This window comes from Pelodiscus sinensis, chromosome 6 (assembly GCF_052426305.1).
Source record: "Pelodiscus sinensis isolate ZL-2025 chromosome 6, ASM5242630v1, whole genome shotgun sequence".
Taxonomy (NCBI): Eukaryota; Metazoa; Chordata; order Testudines; family Trionychidae; genus Pelodiscus; species Pelodiscus sinensis.
In genome coordinates, this window is record NC_143057.1 from 103,567,435 (window position 1) to 103,584,741 (window position 17,307).

General features: G+C 40.5%; 1 protein-coding gene across 1 annotated transcript in view; it reads left to right on the top strand.

Moving 5' to 3' along the window:
* OXCT1 (3-oxoacid CoA-transferase 1) overlaps positions 1–17,307 on the top strand; it is a 132,445-nt gene that overhangs the window by 44,700 nt on the left and 70,438 nt on the right. The window contains exon 7 of the mRNA XM_075932505.2: positions 546–606. Within this exon, the coding sequence (XP_075788620.2) occupies positions 546–606 (61 nt within the window). The remainder of the gene's footprint in view (positions 1–545; positions 607–17,307) is intronic.

Below are 17,307 nucleotides of genomic sequence, written 5' to 3' on the forward strand. Positions count from 1 at the left end.
CTTGGATGTAAGGGTAGAGATGGATCAATAGGCTTTTCTTTTATCTGTGGTAAGATCTGGTTTCGAGTTCTGGCTAGGTCATAAGCAAAAGTTCTTTACTGGTTTGTTTTTCTCCCTAGATGACTTTTTTCCACATTACTTAAATATTACACAGGGAAACTTGTCGCAGCTGGCAGGGTCCGTTTGAGAGAGTTCCAGGATTGGCATAGCAGAGAAGTTGGTTAAAATAACTGGATGAAATTTACTCCTGTAAATTGTACAATTACTCTTGTAATTGTAGAATATTTAATTGCAGAAACTAAAGTTTCCATTAAAAGTCATGAAAAGCTGTCAAGAATACGAGTTATCAAAATGTAACATTTTCACATGCTTTTTACAAAATAGCTTTCTTTTTTGATTATCAATTTTATCCACAACTATCAGAAAAAAAGTATAACATTTATTTTATAGGAATATGTTGCCTAATTCTGAAATTGATATGTTTATATTTTTGTTCTTATTATTTATTTTATTTTCTATATTTTCTCCTTCTTTTCCTGTGATAGGAAAACTGCAAGAAACTTCAACCAACCTATGTGCAAAGCTGCCAAGATAACTGTGGTAGAGGTAAGTATGAACAATGTTTTCTATGTGACTGTTGCTTATTCCAGAGTAAAATCATTGTATTGTCAGGTAATTCTAAGGTTAAATTAAGAAATGTCACTTAATTGTATACAGTAACTTACAAAATAATGGGTCAAAGAAATATTATCTTTTGCATTGTAACTGCTATTTTGTTGTGAGCTTTAGTATGTGCTGTATGCATTTCTGCCTTCACTGCTGGGAGAACTTTTCTGATCATTCTAGAACATATGTCCAAAATTCATTGCAGGTTCAAGCCTGCCACCACTGCTGGGATATTATGTCCAGTTCTGACGCCCACAGTTTGAGAGAGATCTTTAGAGAGACCAGAAGAAGACCCATGAGAATGACTGAAGGATTAGAAAATATGCCTTATAGCAATTAATTTTTTTTAGTTCATTGTTTTTATCTTCACAAACAGAAGGTTAAGGGATAACAGTCTGTAAATATCTACGTGGGGAACAAATATTGATAAAGAGCTGTTTAGTATAGCACCCCCACCCCAAAATGGCTAGAAGTTAGACTAATTCAGACTGTAAATTAGGTGTATTTTAATGGTGAAAATAAGTAACCATTGGAACAGTTTACCAAGAGTCATGGTGAGAATTCACCATCACTGACAATATTAAAATCCCGAGATTAGACATTTTTCTGAAATACATAATCTGGGAATTGTTTTGGGGACATTCTATAGCCTGTGTTGTATTGGAGGTGAGACTAGATGATCACAAATGGAACTGTCTAGCCTTGGAGTCTATGCATGTAAGACGGGGGGCAATGGCTAATGTAAACTTGATTTTTGTCCCTGCTCTTACATTTTGGAACCACCGGAGTAGAGTCACATTGACTTAAGAAGGAAATGCCTACTAATGGATCTTGATGCAGAACCTGGGCCTGTCTGCTCAACTGAAACTAATTTGAAATAGGAACAATTGACTACACATACGTTAAAACTTCTGTAATCCACATTTTGCTAAACCACACAGTCTACAGAAAACAATAGTGAGTTCTCCCAACCTCTCAGCAAAGGTGTAATTGTGGACCCTGTACTGTAATCTGTATGGGTATGTCTAGACTACATGCCTCTGCGGACAGAGGCATGTAAAATAGGCTACCCAGCATAATCAGTGAAGCGGGGATTTAAATATCGCTGGTTTCGTTAAAATAAAAATGACCACCACGCTGTGCCGGCTCAGCTGATTGTCGGCACAGTGTGGCAGTCAAGACGCGGATCGGTCGACAGGGAACGCCTTTGTCGACCGCTCCCTTATGCCTCGTGAAATGAGGTTTACAGGAGCAGTCAACAAAGGCGTTCCTTGTCAACCGATCTGCATCTTGACTCGTGCTGACAATCAGCTGAACCGGCACAGTGTGGCAGCCATTTTTATTTTAATGAAGCTGGGGATATTTAAATCCCTGCTTCATTGACTGTCAGGTAGCCTATTTTACATGCCTCTGTCAGCAGAGGCATATAGTCTAGACATACCCTATGTGACTTAAGATTGCATTACTTTTACATACCAAAATAAAATATGCTTACTGGTATGCTATAAAGTACTGTCATAATTCAAATTAATCTGCAACTAAAAATAGAAGTGAAGAAATTACTTTTGTGATACATTTTCTTTCTGTCATGCTTGTTAATCTGCAGTAGAATCCCAGTGATCATTAAAATGCAAATTAGGGCGCAAATATCACCAGGTTGCTACTATGTGAGTTTTGAACATGCATTTATAACATCATCAAATTTTAAAATTTCACATGTAATGCCATTATACACATTTTACCATTATATTACTAATCTGCAAGTTAGAAATTTTCAAATGACCCTCACAAGGCATACAAGATTTGTACAAGATTATTGTGATAGCATGGAGGGTATGAATACAGGGGTGCATTCCCACATACCGTATTTGCTCCCCTTTGTATTGTTGCAAAGATTTTGATCTGTGTGAGCAATTCTAGAAAGCACATTCTGGAGCTGGAACTGAAACTTCTTTTGTTTTATACAGAAATAGTTAGTAAACCTGTCATGATCCAATAAAAGCATACTGCTTGCTTACTGAGTACTCACAGGGAACAGTTCGTGAACAGCATGGAAATCTCTCAAAAATTGTTTAAAACAAAAACGTAACAAAGTTTTTCTGTTTTAAATGGAATCTGGATGTAGGCCCTTCTATAGCTTATGCTGTGGGGTTACGTCTAGAGCAGGGGTGGCCAACCCATTTAACAAAGAGAGCCAAAACAGTGGTGGGAAAAAATGCGAAGAGCCACACCAGAATTGTCAAGCCAAAAAGAAAAAAAGAGAGCTCCCCAGAACAGAATTGTTGAGCAAATTAAAAATGTTTTTTAAAAAGGAGGCTTCCCCTTTAAGACAGCTGCCATCTTGGGTTTCATTTTTAAAACCTTGCAGCTCCAACCTGGTATGCACAGGGAAGCTGGGGGTGGGGAGCAGGGGGAGCTGGCAGTGTGCGGGAGGATGCAGGAGCGGCTTCACGAGCCACACTTTTGGGGGACAAGAGCCTCGTGCAGCTTGTGAGCCATGGGTTGGCCATGGCTGGTCTAGACTTCAGTGCTATTTTGAGATACCGGAGGTATTCTGGAATAGCTATTCAGTGTCTTTTAAACTTGCATGTTATTTCAAAATAATGGGCTTGTTATTCTGATATTCCGGTAGCTCTCATACCATGAGGGTTAAGGGATGTTTTGGGAATAGCAGTTTGTGCCAAATTTCGAAATAAGCTATTTCAAAAGTAGATTGAAATAAGAGATGCAATTTGAGTTACACAAGTTGCATATCTTACTTTGACCTATGGGTTCAGTGTGGATGCACCGTTGGGCTTTTTATGCATAGACATTTAGGGAGTAGCTTTGGAGCAGAGATACTTTTCTTCTTTTTCCACATTGAATGCCCTCTTACTGCTACTGGGAGAGCTTCTCTGAATTCCTCACTGCTATAATTCCATTTAAGACTAGTTGTTAGTTCTATCATAAATGGGAGCTGCCTTTTGGTCCTTCAGCACTTGCAATACCATCGAATTCTGACAGTGCTCTATGCAAGATGGCACATCTGCAATATTTTTTAGCTACTTGACAGAAAAATAAACAGGACAGTGGGGAAAAACTCTATTGTCATAAACAAAGTCAGAACATTTGGACTGCCTCTGTGCATCTAGACATGTGCTGCCCAAAGCATGTCATGTGACTTATAACCACCAACGAGTGATGCAAGTGACTGACAGGAATAAGTTGCACATCTCTGTGTTTATAGACTCCTTTTTTTTGAGTCACTGGGATTTTTTTCATTAACACAAACTGTACATATTTATGGGGGTATATATACCTCTTTGTATATGGTTCTGTAGGTAATATTAATTTCTTCCCCTCTGTAGTCATATTTATAGGTTTGACTTTTTTCCACTTTAAAGATAAACTGTCCTTTAATTAGGGATGAGTGTCGTAGTCCTTCATACTTCCTAGAAGCATGAATATTATTAATATTATACTACTGGAAATGATATTCTTGATAATGTCCACCGTGGTCAAAAGGAGGAAATGCATGAGAAATCAATCAGTAAGTCAGTGAATATAAGAACATGTCTTTGCAAGATTTCCTGTTGGTTTTGAAGATTTCAGAGAGCATTGCTCATGAATATGTGAAAGCAGCATTTATTTCTGAATATGTATGTTCTGCTACCATTCATTTGAAGACAGTGGGAGTTTTAACATTGACTTCAATGAGGGTATGAATAAACCCTTAATTTTTTTTAATTCTAGTGGAAGATAATTTGACAGCAATATAGGAGGAAAAAACATAAGCATTATTTAATGCTGAAGAGCTGTAAATAATCTAGTTTTAGAGAGGGTTTTGGAGAAGAACTGAGATTATCACTGATATAAACTGGTAGTAAAACTCTTTACCTAGAGCTATTGACTCCAGAGCTCTTGGGCCAAATTTTGAGATTAGTCTTCAGCATCATGTTTTGACTATGGGCCAAAAATATCTTCTGGCCAATTTAAATAATTTCATTTCATTTTCTTTACTGGATTAGAAACTTGCAGCTAGACAAATACACAAAGTATTTATTGGCTTGAACAAATTTCTTATGGATAATTAGGTGTCAAATATGATACCCTTTGATGAAACCCTGGTAACTATTTGTGATTATGGGGATTTGTACTCAGACACATTCTTTTCAGTCCTGTGAGACTGTTACTATCATTTCAAATTCAACTTGCACGTGACTGAGGGGAAGTATATAGATCATATGAACACTAAATTATTGCAGAGAAAATCATTAAATGATCAAGTTTTGGCGATATTGGGTAAATATGGTTTGTTTTTTCCTATATATGAAATTAAAATGCCAGAGGAGTTAGTCTTTTCCCTTTCATTTTGTCTCTGTTTTACTTCCATCTAAAGCATTACATTAAATTTTTTTTCATTTTGATCTGATGTAAATATTCACACTAGCCATGTAATTACATAGATAGCTCTGTGTGTGGATCTATTCCCCGCTTAGAAAACACCACTTAATCTGAGACAGGGGGAGCATTTAAAAAATTTTCCTCTGCAAGAGTTAGGAAATACTTTACTGAAAAATGTCTGTGGAAAATTCAGTTGTCAGTTAATCTTTAATGTGTAAAACTGGGTTTTACGTCCTTCTGTAAGCGTAATTCACAATATTGTACAATTTTAATTTTAGAGTTACCATTCTTTCTTCAATAATTCGGAGTGAGTGTGAGTGTGAACGCACAATAATACCAACATCTGATAGCACATTTCCCCTGTTTTATAGATCTAGATAGTTGCATGGCTTAGTGGACATCTAAAAGGCAAACAATGGTATTGCGTCCTGGTCAAGTCCCTCTAACACTGTTTCCAGCCTCTTCTAACAGAACACAACCTTTGGATCCCACTAGATCTGGGCAAAGACCAGGCATTGTCTCTGCCTCTAGGTCTTCAGGGCACACTTCCAGATGCAGACTCTGGGTCTGAAACTCTTTCTTGGGATAGGAGACCCAGCAGTCCAGTTACCCTAAGCTCTCAAAACCAGTGCTGAGACAGTTCCAGTCTTCCTTATGTGTACTCGGTGAGAGTCTCCCCTTCTTTGGGCAGTTGGGGTTAGAGTTGAAGTCTCTGGGGACATGTAAAGTAAAACGCAGGTTTTATGCAGGAACTTTTAAAACATATTTTATTCTTAAACAGCATAAAAGAGTGACAAGTCTAGGCAAAACAACAGTTGAATGCAGTTCCCTCCCCCCTCCATACCACTTCGGACAGGCTTTCCCCACTCCTTCAGCTGTGTTTATTTCTGATTATGAAGTAGGTCCCCTTGCTCAGAGCATGTCTCTTAATTAAAAAAATAAAAAAAGGCTGTGAAACTTTCGTTTCCTTGGACTTTCTCATGCTCCAACCCCAGCTGGGAGTTTTGCCTTGAAGAGGATTATTAAAAGACGATAGTTGATCACCAGCAACTTCATTGTCTTACCAATGTAGAGCCATTCAGTTGATGATGGTCCTGTTTCAACTTCCCAGAGTCTGTTTGATGTGTGCCAAGTCCCTGCTACAAATGGATAATCTAAGTCACAAGCATATTATTGTCATCCCCCAAACTGTCTCAGACAGTATTCCACACTAAACTCGCGGTATTCATGTTGGAGTTGGTAATAAAGTTATGGGCAGTACAGTTTGGATCCCCTGGTCTGGCACTGACTTGGCCAGTTCTGGATGAGGGATTTTTCCGGACCAGGGGAGGTCACTTCTGGCCTCCTAGACCTCCTGCTAGTCACACTGCCATGCTGACCCCACTGGTCAGCCATTGCTGCTATTGCTCCAGGATTCTCTGGCCAGCTGTGCTGGAGCTCTAGGACCTGCCAGGCAGCCACACACTGTAGCTCCCTGTTCCATTGAGCTACTGCAGTTCCCTGCCCTGCCAGGCAGCCACGTTACCATGAGCTGGCCAGACCTGCCATCCCCTCACTCGGGCAGCCCACTGCCCTGCCAGCCCTGCAGGGATCCTTGCCACTTGTCTCTGGTCCTGCAACATCCATGCTGGACCATGAATGGTGCCGGATCAGAGAATCCTGGTTAAGAGAGTTACAACCTGTACCAAATTTCGAGGATGACTTTTGGACTGACTTATTTTTCTCTCAACTTTTGTATCTGACTCCCCTCCTTCTATCTGCTTTTCATATGTCTCTCTGATAGGAGGTTGCCTTACTGTTGAAAAGGAAAGGAGTAGCTAGGATTTGGCATTCTAGCTTTCCTCTCATTATAAGAATATCAATGTAGTTCGTGCAGGAAGGTTATTGAATATTCAGGACTGTGGATGGAAACCCTGAGCTACTGTGTTACCAGACAGCAAATGGGGAAAAAGAAGTCCAAGCTGAGGTTAGGCATCGAGCGTTTTTGTGAGAGAACTGCAAGGGAATGAGTGCCATACAAATTAGCTCAGGAGGCAGATTGAGCCAAGTGAAGGAAGAATGGCAGATGGAGAAGAGCTCTTAGACCAAAGGCCTGGCTCTTGTAATTGCAGTCCAGCTGAGAGAGTGCTGGATCCTGATGATCAAGGTAGTTTCTACCAGGAAAAAGTCTGGGCTTTTGTAACCCATTCGTGTACCTGGAAATATTTGTTCCATTTGTTCTTGCACAGCAATAAAACGTCTGTACTTACAGACAAAACTTATCTTTGCCTAGAAAATGTTTTGAAACCAAAACCCATGACTTGTTTGATCGTCTCTTTCCTTGTTTTCTTCTTCATGTTCCGGCGAGGGACAATTTTTCAAAGATTCACCCTGGCATCAAGTGGAGGAGTAGAGTTGTGTGCAAAGTTGAAAGTGCTTCCCCCTTCTCCCTCTCCATTCTCTTCGACTTCTTAAAACTGATGTTGGTCAATTGCATTCAGCAGCATACATTTAAGATTAAGTGCTTCTATGCAAGAATTCCCACTCTTTTGCAGCAATTTGTGCCTGCAATCCTGAGAATATGAGCTAGAGTGGAGTGGAAGTAGTCACCTGTCAAAACTGTGACTCAAGCCCTAAGCATCTGAAATTCACATTGTTACAAAATCTAATTCTCCACAAGGTTTATTGGAAACTTTAATGGACTCAAAGTTTGAGTGTGAAGCTTGGCCAATTTGTGGTTTGTCATACTTGGAGCTGGTGAGAAAATTTTGGAAATTGCAATGGAAAAATAGGAAATTTTTATTGAAACTTTTTTGTTGTGGTTAATTTTTTTTGTTTTGAGATTGATTAATATCACATTATTATAATGAAGGAATTTGTTCTTGATGCAGTATCCGTTGAAATCCAGCTTCTTTAGATGAACTTTGCCTTGGAGACTTTCAACCGTGAGTGTAATTGAGGGTTCTAAGCTGTGCTTTTTGAGGACTTTTTCTCAGTATGGTATTCCTAGCTATCCACGCAGCCAAAACTCTCTTGTCCAAACTCTTATCTCATGTGTCAGTTGCTGCAACATTCTTCTTTTCTGGCCTTGACAAATGCAATCTTGCCTTGCTCATGTGTATTGAGACTGCTGCTGCAAAGTTCATACAACCATCCTGTAGATTTTAGTTGCAGACTAACTCAGCTACCCCTCTGAAGCTTTCACTTTCAAGATCTTTTTTCAGCTTATCTCCATCTTACCTTCAATCACCTCTTTCATTGGCTTTTGAGAGGTCAGTTTCTGCCTTTCATAGTCTTACAATATCAACCTCCATCCTCCAAAGGATAATCTTGTGCTTTCTCCTCTCCTGTTCCTCATGCTTTGGAGGAACTCCTTATACACGTCTGCAAAGCTAGCTTATTATTTGACTTCAGATTCCTCCTCAGAACTCTTCTTCTGCCATGATGCCTACATGGCTGAAATTACAGCCTGTCATGCTTGTCCTCCCTTGTCTTTCTGCATCTGTTGTCTCTTGTCTTATACTTCGCTTGTAAGATCCTTGAGACAGGAGCACTCTTTTTGTTCTGCATTGGTACAGCACCTCCCACACTACAGTTCTAGCCCATGACTAAGGCTTCTTGCCACTGTGGTAATATGAATAAGTGTTTGAATTAGAAGAAAGTTAAAATGTACCGAGTGTGGAAATTTTTCTCCTTTAGTTATCATAAATACTGGTCCAGCCTCTTAACTGATATAAATGAGAATAGCTCCATTGAAGTCAGTGGACGTCTGCCAGTTTACACCACCTGAGGATCTGGCCCACCTTCTCCAATTCTAGTTTTCTCGCCTAGCCTCTAATGCTCTTATATGAAATTTTGTTTTAGTGCTTCCAGGCCAAGATTTTCTTCATCTGAGGTCAATGGAACTTGAGGTTCTTGGCAATTGAAAGTCGGGTAGGTTTCCAAATATTGATTTGGGAGCCTAATTTTAGGCTCTGACACTGGAAAAACTTTCTGTAATTATTTGACCTTCAAGATTAATTATAACATAAAGGCTGTAATTTTAGTTGCCAGTGACAGTAAAGTTTTTCAGGAATGAGCTGGCAGCAAAGCATTTGTAGGCATATAAATAATATCAATATTTTCTTCTCTGGGTATTGAGATTATCCCTTCCTGGGAGGGCTTATGATTCTATAATACCTGGCACATTGGGGCTCCAATCCAGATTGGGGCCTTAATAAACAATAATAGTAATAATGATGATGACGATGATGTAGATAGATAGTTTATCAACATTTTAAATATATCATTGAATACTAAGATCAGAGTATTAAATTCTTTTTGTTTTTGTGGCAGGATTGCTAAATATAGCTCCCAGGGAAAACAACATTTCCATCTAAAACATCACAATACAAATAAAAGGCAGTGTTCTCATAAAAATGCATTAAATAAAAATCATTAAACCCTGTATTGTATCTCTGGTTGCTTAGTAACCACATTCCACTTACGTCAGCAAGCTCTATTATCTCAGGTACGGTGAACCACATTGCACTGAGGGACAGAAACAGGCTGATTGAAATAAGTCGTTTATATCATATTGTCCATGCCAAATCATGGCATTGCTTTTGTTGATATTAGTGAAAGATGAACAAATTATTTTATGGCCCAGTCCTGTCAAAGCTTATGCACAAATATAACTATTCTCACAAGCAGTCTCATTTTCTAGAACCAAAACTCTAATGCCATGTTTCTGAAACCTAAGTTACATGTAATGGATAAAATAAATCTGTCCATAGATGAAAATAATTGACTTGTGTAGAATCATACATTTTTCAGAGGGACTTTACTTCTAATTTGTATTGGGGGGGGGGGGGGGAGAGGAGGAAGGAAAATAGTGAAAGTCAGAGGTATATTTATTGCTGAGGGTTTTTTTGGGGATCTAATAAATCAGCCTGTCTTTAAAGACAGTCTTTAAATAAAGGAGTCCTATTTAGCATATCACTGCTAGAGCACTGAATTTTTTGATATGAGATGGTAAAAATTCATAGGGAATCAAATCTTTTCTGGCTATCGCTCAGACTCATTTGTGTGTAATGTGACAAAGAGGTTCAAAGTTTTTTGTTCTATTTTCCTATGTCTGTTGATTTTTTTTCTTTAAATTGATTCCTTCTGAACTGAGTGTGAAATTTCTGAGCATTAAGTTCCAGACACTTAATTTTGGGATCCTTATGATATGCAGATGTAGTAAATGCAGTCTTCTAAGGAAAGAGCCCTTGGGGTCCTATAGTGTAACTTCCTAAGACTTAATATGGTTCTGAAAACATAGTTACAGTGGAAAGTTTTGGGTGATCAGTACACGCAGATCAAATAATTCCATACTCCAAAACATGGCATGCATAATGATGGTAAGTCTATAATTAATTATTTATAAAGCTCATTTCAGTTGTTCTCAGGAATTGAATTGTCATCTCATCTACACAATCGACTTTATATCATGCATTTTATCTTAAATGTACCAATATTGTGCATGAACCAAAAGTCCTGGTTGTTTTTATAGGAAGATACTGAAAATTAGAAGGATTTTAAAAATGTATTTACCATTTCATTATGTGTGCTAATGTAGATATGAATCTGACATTTATAAACAAACAGAGCATGGGGAGCAAGCTACATTAGGCAGTAGTCCATCAGTCTCTGCATCATAAAACCACATATTGTGAAGAACTAGGCTCCAGAATGTGCTGTGCGCTTGTCATGTGGTTCGATTTATTTTAGATCCAAGGGAAACCGGGACACTCCAGAGAGACTTAACCACTTTCTTATTTATTGCAAGCTTTAAGCAGTTAATAAAGTTGTTTAAATTTTACAAGCCTTAAAAACAAGTGTGGGTTACAAGTACAGGCAGTCCCCGGGTTACGTACAAGATAGGGACTGTAGGTTTGTTCTTAAGTTGAATCTGTATGTAAGTCGGAACTGGCATCAGCCGCTGCTGAAACTGATCAGTTTCAACCGCGGCTGAATCTGGACGCCAGTTCTGACTTACATACAGATTCAACTTAAGAAACCCAGGCGTCCCCAAGTCAGCTGCTGCTGAAACTGATCAGCGACTGATTCCAGAAAGCCTGGGGCAGAGCAACTCTGCCTCGGGCTTCCTGTAGTCAGCCGCTGGTCAGTTTCAGCAGCGGCTGACTTGGGGACGCCTGGGGCAGAGCAGCTGGGGTACTGCTGGTTTGCTCCAGTAGCGCGGCTCCTCGGCGCTACTGGAGCAACCCGGCAGCCCCCAGCTGCTCTACCCCAGGGGTAGGCAAGAAAAGCCTGGTCTGCTGGGGGGGGGGCACTAGCTGCACTCCCCACACACACAGCAGACCAGGGAGACGGGGTGGCGGGACCGCCCAAGTCCTCCACGGCTTTGCTCCGTCTCCCTGGTCTGCTGACCTGGCAGACGCGGAGCAAAGCCGCAGAGCACGCGGGCAGCGGGACAGTCCAGGCGCGCCGCGGCTGTCCCACTGCAGGCGTGCTCCAAGGCTTTGCTCCCCATCTCCCGATCTGCAGACCAGGGAGACGGGGAGCAAAGCCTTGGAGCACGCCCACAGCGGGACAGCCCAGGTGCGCTTGAGCTGTCCCCTTGTGGGCTTGCTCCGCGGCTTTGCTCCCCGTCTCCCGATCAGCAGACCAGGGAGATGGGGAGCAAAGCCTCGGAGCACGCCCGCAGTGGGACAGCCGCGGCACGCTTGAGCTGTCCCACTGCGGGCGTGCTCCGCGGCTTTGCTCCCCGTCTCCCTGGTCTGCAGGGAGACTGGGAGCAAAGCCTTGGAGCACGCCCACAGCGGGACAGCCCAGGTGCGCCGCTGCTGTCCCACTGCGGGCGTGCTCTGAGGCTTTGCTCCCCATCTCCCTCGTCTGCTGATCGGGAGACGGGGAGCAAAGCCGCGGAGCACGCCCGCAGTGGGACAGCTCAAGCGCGCCCGGGCTGTCCCGCTGCGGGCATGCTCCAAGGCTTTGCTCCCCATCTCCCTGCAGACCAGGGAGACGGAGAGCAGCTTTTCTCGCCCCGGGGGGCGGCGGACCGAAGCGCATCTGGGCGTCCCACCGCTGCCGTCCTCCGAGGCGAGAAAAGTCCGGTTCGTAACTGCGGATCCGACATAAGTCGGATCCGCGTAACTCGGGGACTGCCTGTATACAATTTAAACCTTAAATACTATAAATTCTAAAGCAATTAATACAGCACAAAGCAATGCAAAAGCAATTAATAGAAGATCTACTATAATGCAATATTTAAGCCTAGTTTACTTACACTTCTCCCATATGCCACCTACAGTACCAGGCAGGAGGTCATGGTTCCTTTAATTTCCACCCATCAGAATGCCATACACTGCTGTTACTTTTAGATACAACGAGCAGGACTTGTGGGTCAATCCTGCTCCCTCCTCCCATCGATTCTTCTTACTAAGCCCATTTTAGAGCAAGTGAGACTTGGTCTTTCTAATATTTACCAATTGATTACGTATTATGTATGATACCTAAAATTCCCAGTGCCCCTATCTGGAGTACATTCTGCTACTCAGGATGTTGCAAAACTATGTGCGTAGTTAACAGATTTATGGCGGTATCTGTAATTTTTGCTTATTAGAAACTTAAGTACCCGTACAAGGTCAATTGGCATGATCTCACATACTATGCTTAATCTGCATTGTTGTGCAAAACATTCCTGCCTCCTGAGCCTTGCCTGCATGCTTATGTGCACCAGATTTAAGACTGGCCTGGGATTTGCTTTTTTAGGGATCCACACTGTGGTCAAGGCAGACATCACCATTTATTGTCAAGGTAGGGCCATCCAGGCTCCCCTAACAGTGCTTTCAGAGGTCACTTCTTCTAGAGATTCTTAATCTATTTTGGTTTATACCGGCTTCTCTGTGTTAAAGTGATGAGGAGGTAAAATAATAATAACAACTCTGTGTTTTCAGATGCAGTTTCCCAGTGTAAGGTGATAAAAGGCATGGCATTCGAAGTTGAAATGCTACAGACTATTAGTCCATATTGTGGACTACTGCATTTGTGCGTGAAACAAAAACAAGCAAAATCTCAAATGGGCAGGATATTAAGTTTAGAAAAGCAGCAGCCAAATAACTATCTCATGAGACTTTGTATAGCATTTTAAAATTACACAATCACTGACTGGTGCACATGATGATTACATTCTCATTTAGGTTTTAATCTTTCCTAAAAATGTCCCCTCACCTAAAAATGTTTTTAAAATGTAATTACTGAGCGAGGAAAAAGACAGTTTAGGAAGGGTAGAGGATTAGAATATTAAGGTCATCTTGACTTTGGATCATGCTTTTCTGAAGTGCAACTATTACTGTTACAGGAGACTGTAGAACAGTCAGTAGAAGGAGGGAGTAGGATGGAAGGAGACCATTCAGTTCTCTCTCTCTCCTTTTTTTTTTTTTCCTAGCCACCCCACGTGATGGATTTTTGTACATTATTTTTAAATGAATACTCTCTATATGTCCCAAACAGACATCGAGTGTGTCTGAGAAATCTGCACTCTCCAAATGTAAAAATGTGCACTTTTCAATCATGGATATGGTTTTCTGACTCAAAAATTAGGTTGCTTTGTTCACTGAGGCTGTCTAGACTGCAGGGTTTTTTCGAAAAAAGTAGCCTTTTTTTGAAAAAACTTCACCTGCATCTAGATTACAGCTGCGTTCTTTCGAAATTAAATTGAAAGAATGTGGCTTTTCTTTCGATGGCAGCACTCCTCATTTCATGAGGAATAACGCCTTTTTAAAAAAGTGCTCTTTCGAAAAAAGGCGCTATGTAATGCAAACTGTGCTTTTTTCGAAAGAGAGCATCCAGACTGCCTGGGTGCTCTCTTTCGAAAAAGCGGCTTGCTTTTTCGAAAGTACTGGTTGCAGTCTAGACGCTCTTTTTTGGAAGAGGCTTTTTCGAAAGAGGCTTGCAGTCTAGACGTAGCCTGAGAGATACCCACTTTACAATTTGTTGACCCAAGAACAATCAAGCCCAGTGGTTCTCAGTCTTTTATACTTGTGACCCTTTCACATGGCAAGCCTCTGAATGTGCCCCCCCCCCCCCACTTATAAATTTAAAACACTTTTTAATATATTTATATATTTACCACTGTTATAAATGCTAGAGGCAAAGTGGGGTTTAGGGTGGAAGCGGATAGCTCATAATGCCCTCATGATCCCTCTGAGGGATCCTAACCCCCAGTTTGAGAACTCCTCCCTGATCAAACTGTATCCCAATTTTAGTTTTTATTTGATGGATTTTCTGTCAGTCCCAACCCCTACAAAGTGAAGGAAGACCATTACTGGCTAGTAGCTTAACCTGCTACCTTCATATATGTTAGAAGGAGTTTGTTCACATCTCTTCCCACTGCTTAGCTCTGACATTCCCGTTCACTGAGGTGTGCTAATGAGTCATCTACCAGCTATAGACTACATGACTCTATTTTCTTCTGCAACCTACTAGGACAAGGCTGTCTAGAAAAAAATCTTACTAGCTGAGACAAGTAGCAGACTCTTGATACTACAGGATTTGTAATAAATTATTGCAATAGGGTAAGACATACTCCAAAGAGAGTCATACTATGGCTACCTAAAGATTGTTGAGAGGTATTAATAGATCCACCTGAAACCATAGAACTAGTGATGGAACGTCCAAACCAGGAGGGGAAAAGACTCCTCAATAATGTCTTGAATATCAGCTGGTTTGGGGAGGGTGTGCGTGTGTGTGCGCACCATTTCTCAACTCTTGATTTTTAGCTTTTGATATTTTTATGTTGTTCAAATTGAGCATAGCCCTAGTGACTTTCAAATTGTTCAGTTGGTTGTCATAAGTAGAAGTTGGGCTGGGCTCTCTTGTACCCACATTCTTCCTTCTGGAAACAAATATTTAAATGACAAGCATAGCATTCACCTTTGAAAGTAGATATGCTGTATTGTTGTAATCAGGCTGCTCTTAGCATATTAGAGAGACAAGGTGAGAGGTGTAATATCTTTTATTGGATGGCTTTCTGTTGGTCAAGGAGATGGACTTTTGAGCTCTTCTTTGGGTCCCAAAAGTGGATTTTTTGCCAGCTGACTTCTGTCTACTTTAGATGCATTCCAGCAAGCTGACAGTAAAGGGGGGGCAAGGGGAGAATGTGTTACGGTAACTTCCTTCCATTTCTAGACTTTCCAGACTACAATAAATGCGAAAGACGCTGAAAGAAGTTGAAGATTTCTGTAGGAGCTACATTGTTCTTTTAGTAATTTAGAGAGTAAGAGCTGACACACCTGCACCCTGATTTCATTAGCCTCATTAACATAGTATGTATACCCATGTTTCTAACTTCCACTCCAATTCATCTGATGAAGTGGGTTTACTCCCACAAAGGCTTATGCCCTAATAAATCTGTTAGTCTCTAAGGTGCCACAAGACTTCTCATGGTTTTTGGGTTCTAAAGAACATTTTTTTCCCATTTACAACAGGAAAAAGGGATGCAGAATTTCTTCATTAGGTTCAAGTAAACAAATCTTCCTCCTTTTAAATAGAAATATATTTTAAAGTCAATTTCACCTTTGGCTACTGTGCTTTGAGCTGTGAGACTATCAAATTTATAACACTTTACTCTTGTCATTAGAGCCCTACAAATCCACAGGAAGCTGTTTTATATCTACAACCTAAAAAGTAATTTTCCAAATTTATCTGAACCAGGGATGAGTTAGCAACCTTCCTGCTAAGTGTGGACAGTAGTGTTTGCAACAGGGACTACAGTAATGAATACAAATTGTCTGTTCTATAATTAACAAGAAATGGCCTATTATATTCCAATTTCCAATGTCACAGTTAACATCCAACTGCGTTTCATAAGAAAAATGTCTCAAAATAACGTTTTCACAGTGTGCAGTAAAAGTGTTTTAAAACATAACTGATTACAGCCATACTAGATTTGACTATGATTTGTATCCATAAAGCCAGATTTTTATAATGATTTATAAGGTAATCAGTCATCTGCTAGAGTACATCTTGCTGTCACTTGAGGGCTGCTTGCTTATAGTCTATAAGTAGAATAGATCTATTATTGGACTTTGTAGCAATCTCACATAGATTTATTGAACTGTAAGAGAACGTTTTGCAGTAGAAAAACATAATTAAACCCATACAAGAAAAGCAAGTTAAGCAATACACACAATAGCTATCGTATATCATTTAGTTTTTTGGCACATACGTGAACATATTTCCAGTTCTACAGTCTTTAAACAGTTAGTGCAATTGATTTAAAGGAGTAAGTTATCTGTGCTAATCATTAATAGTGAACATTTCTGATTTCCCCTCTCCCCCCAATTGAAGTTTTGCAACTATAAGAAAAAAATAAGAAGCTTCATATTTGGTGTGAGTGAATGTTACTTTTAAAATTGGATTGTTTGTTTGCAGTAAAGTACTTTTTATTTAGCTTTACATATGTCAGCATATCAGGACTACACATCCCAGGGTTCCCTTCAGCTATATTATACTTCCATTGCAAGAGGTCTTCAGAAATTCAGGGGTTGCCATGGCTACAAGTTTCAGGAAAAGAACTGAAATTCCTATTGTTAAAACTGAAACAACTGTTGTAACAAAAATAAAATTGAACATGTCAAGGAAGCTGATACTGTGACATTAATTAACATTGTGATTGATCCTACTGCCATTAAGTGTCTGAGGAAAGGGATGGAGTTATCATGGCTCACTTCAGGAAACAGGCTTATAACTTTGGGGACACGTGCAGTTAAACAGAATTCAACATTTTGCCACTAGTTCTCAGCAATGGGTAATCATGCTGCTTAGGTAAAGGTCTGTGAGGGCAAATAAAAAAAGGGAAAGAAGAATCTGTTTTATGGAGGCTTTGTTTTCCTTTGGTGATAGGCAACAAAAAACTTTTTGGGGTTTTTATATAATTCACTTATTAAACCAATATTATTTGTTAAGCATTGGAGAATGAGAGTCAGGACTCTTGAGTTCTCTAATTAATAGTGATACTTAGTTCACTTTGTGCTTAGCTGTAGGCAATTCACTTAACATTGGTGTTTATACCCAAGTAAAATGTGGAGGGGGGGGGTTGGGGGAAGAGAGGCTTGCGAGGTGGAGGCAGGAGAGAGGAACTCAGAGGAGCAACTCCACAGGGAAAGGGAGGGAGAGCTGTGGGAAGGAGGATGTGCTCACCCTACCACAGCTCTGGTGTCTGTCTGGCCTGGCCAGTAGTAGGGCATCAAGGGGAAGAAGAGAAGGGCAGCAGGGTTCCAGCTTGGGGGG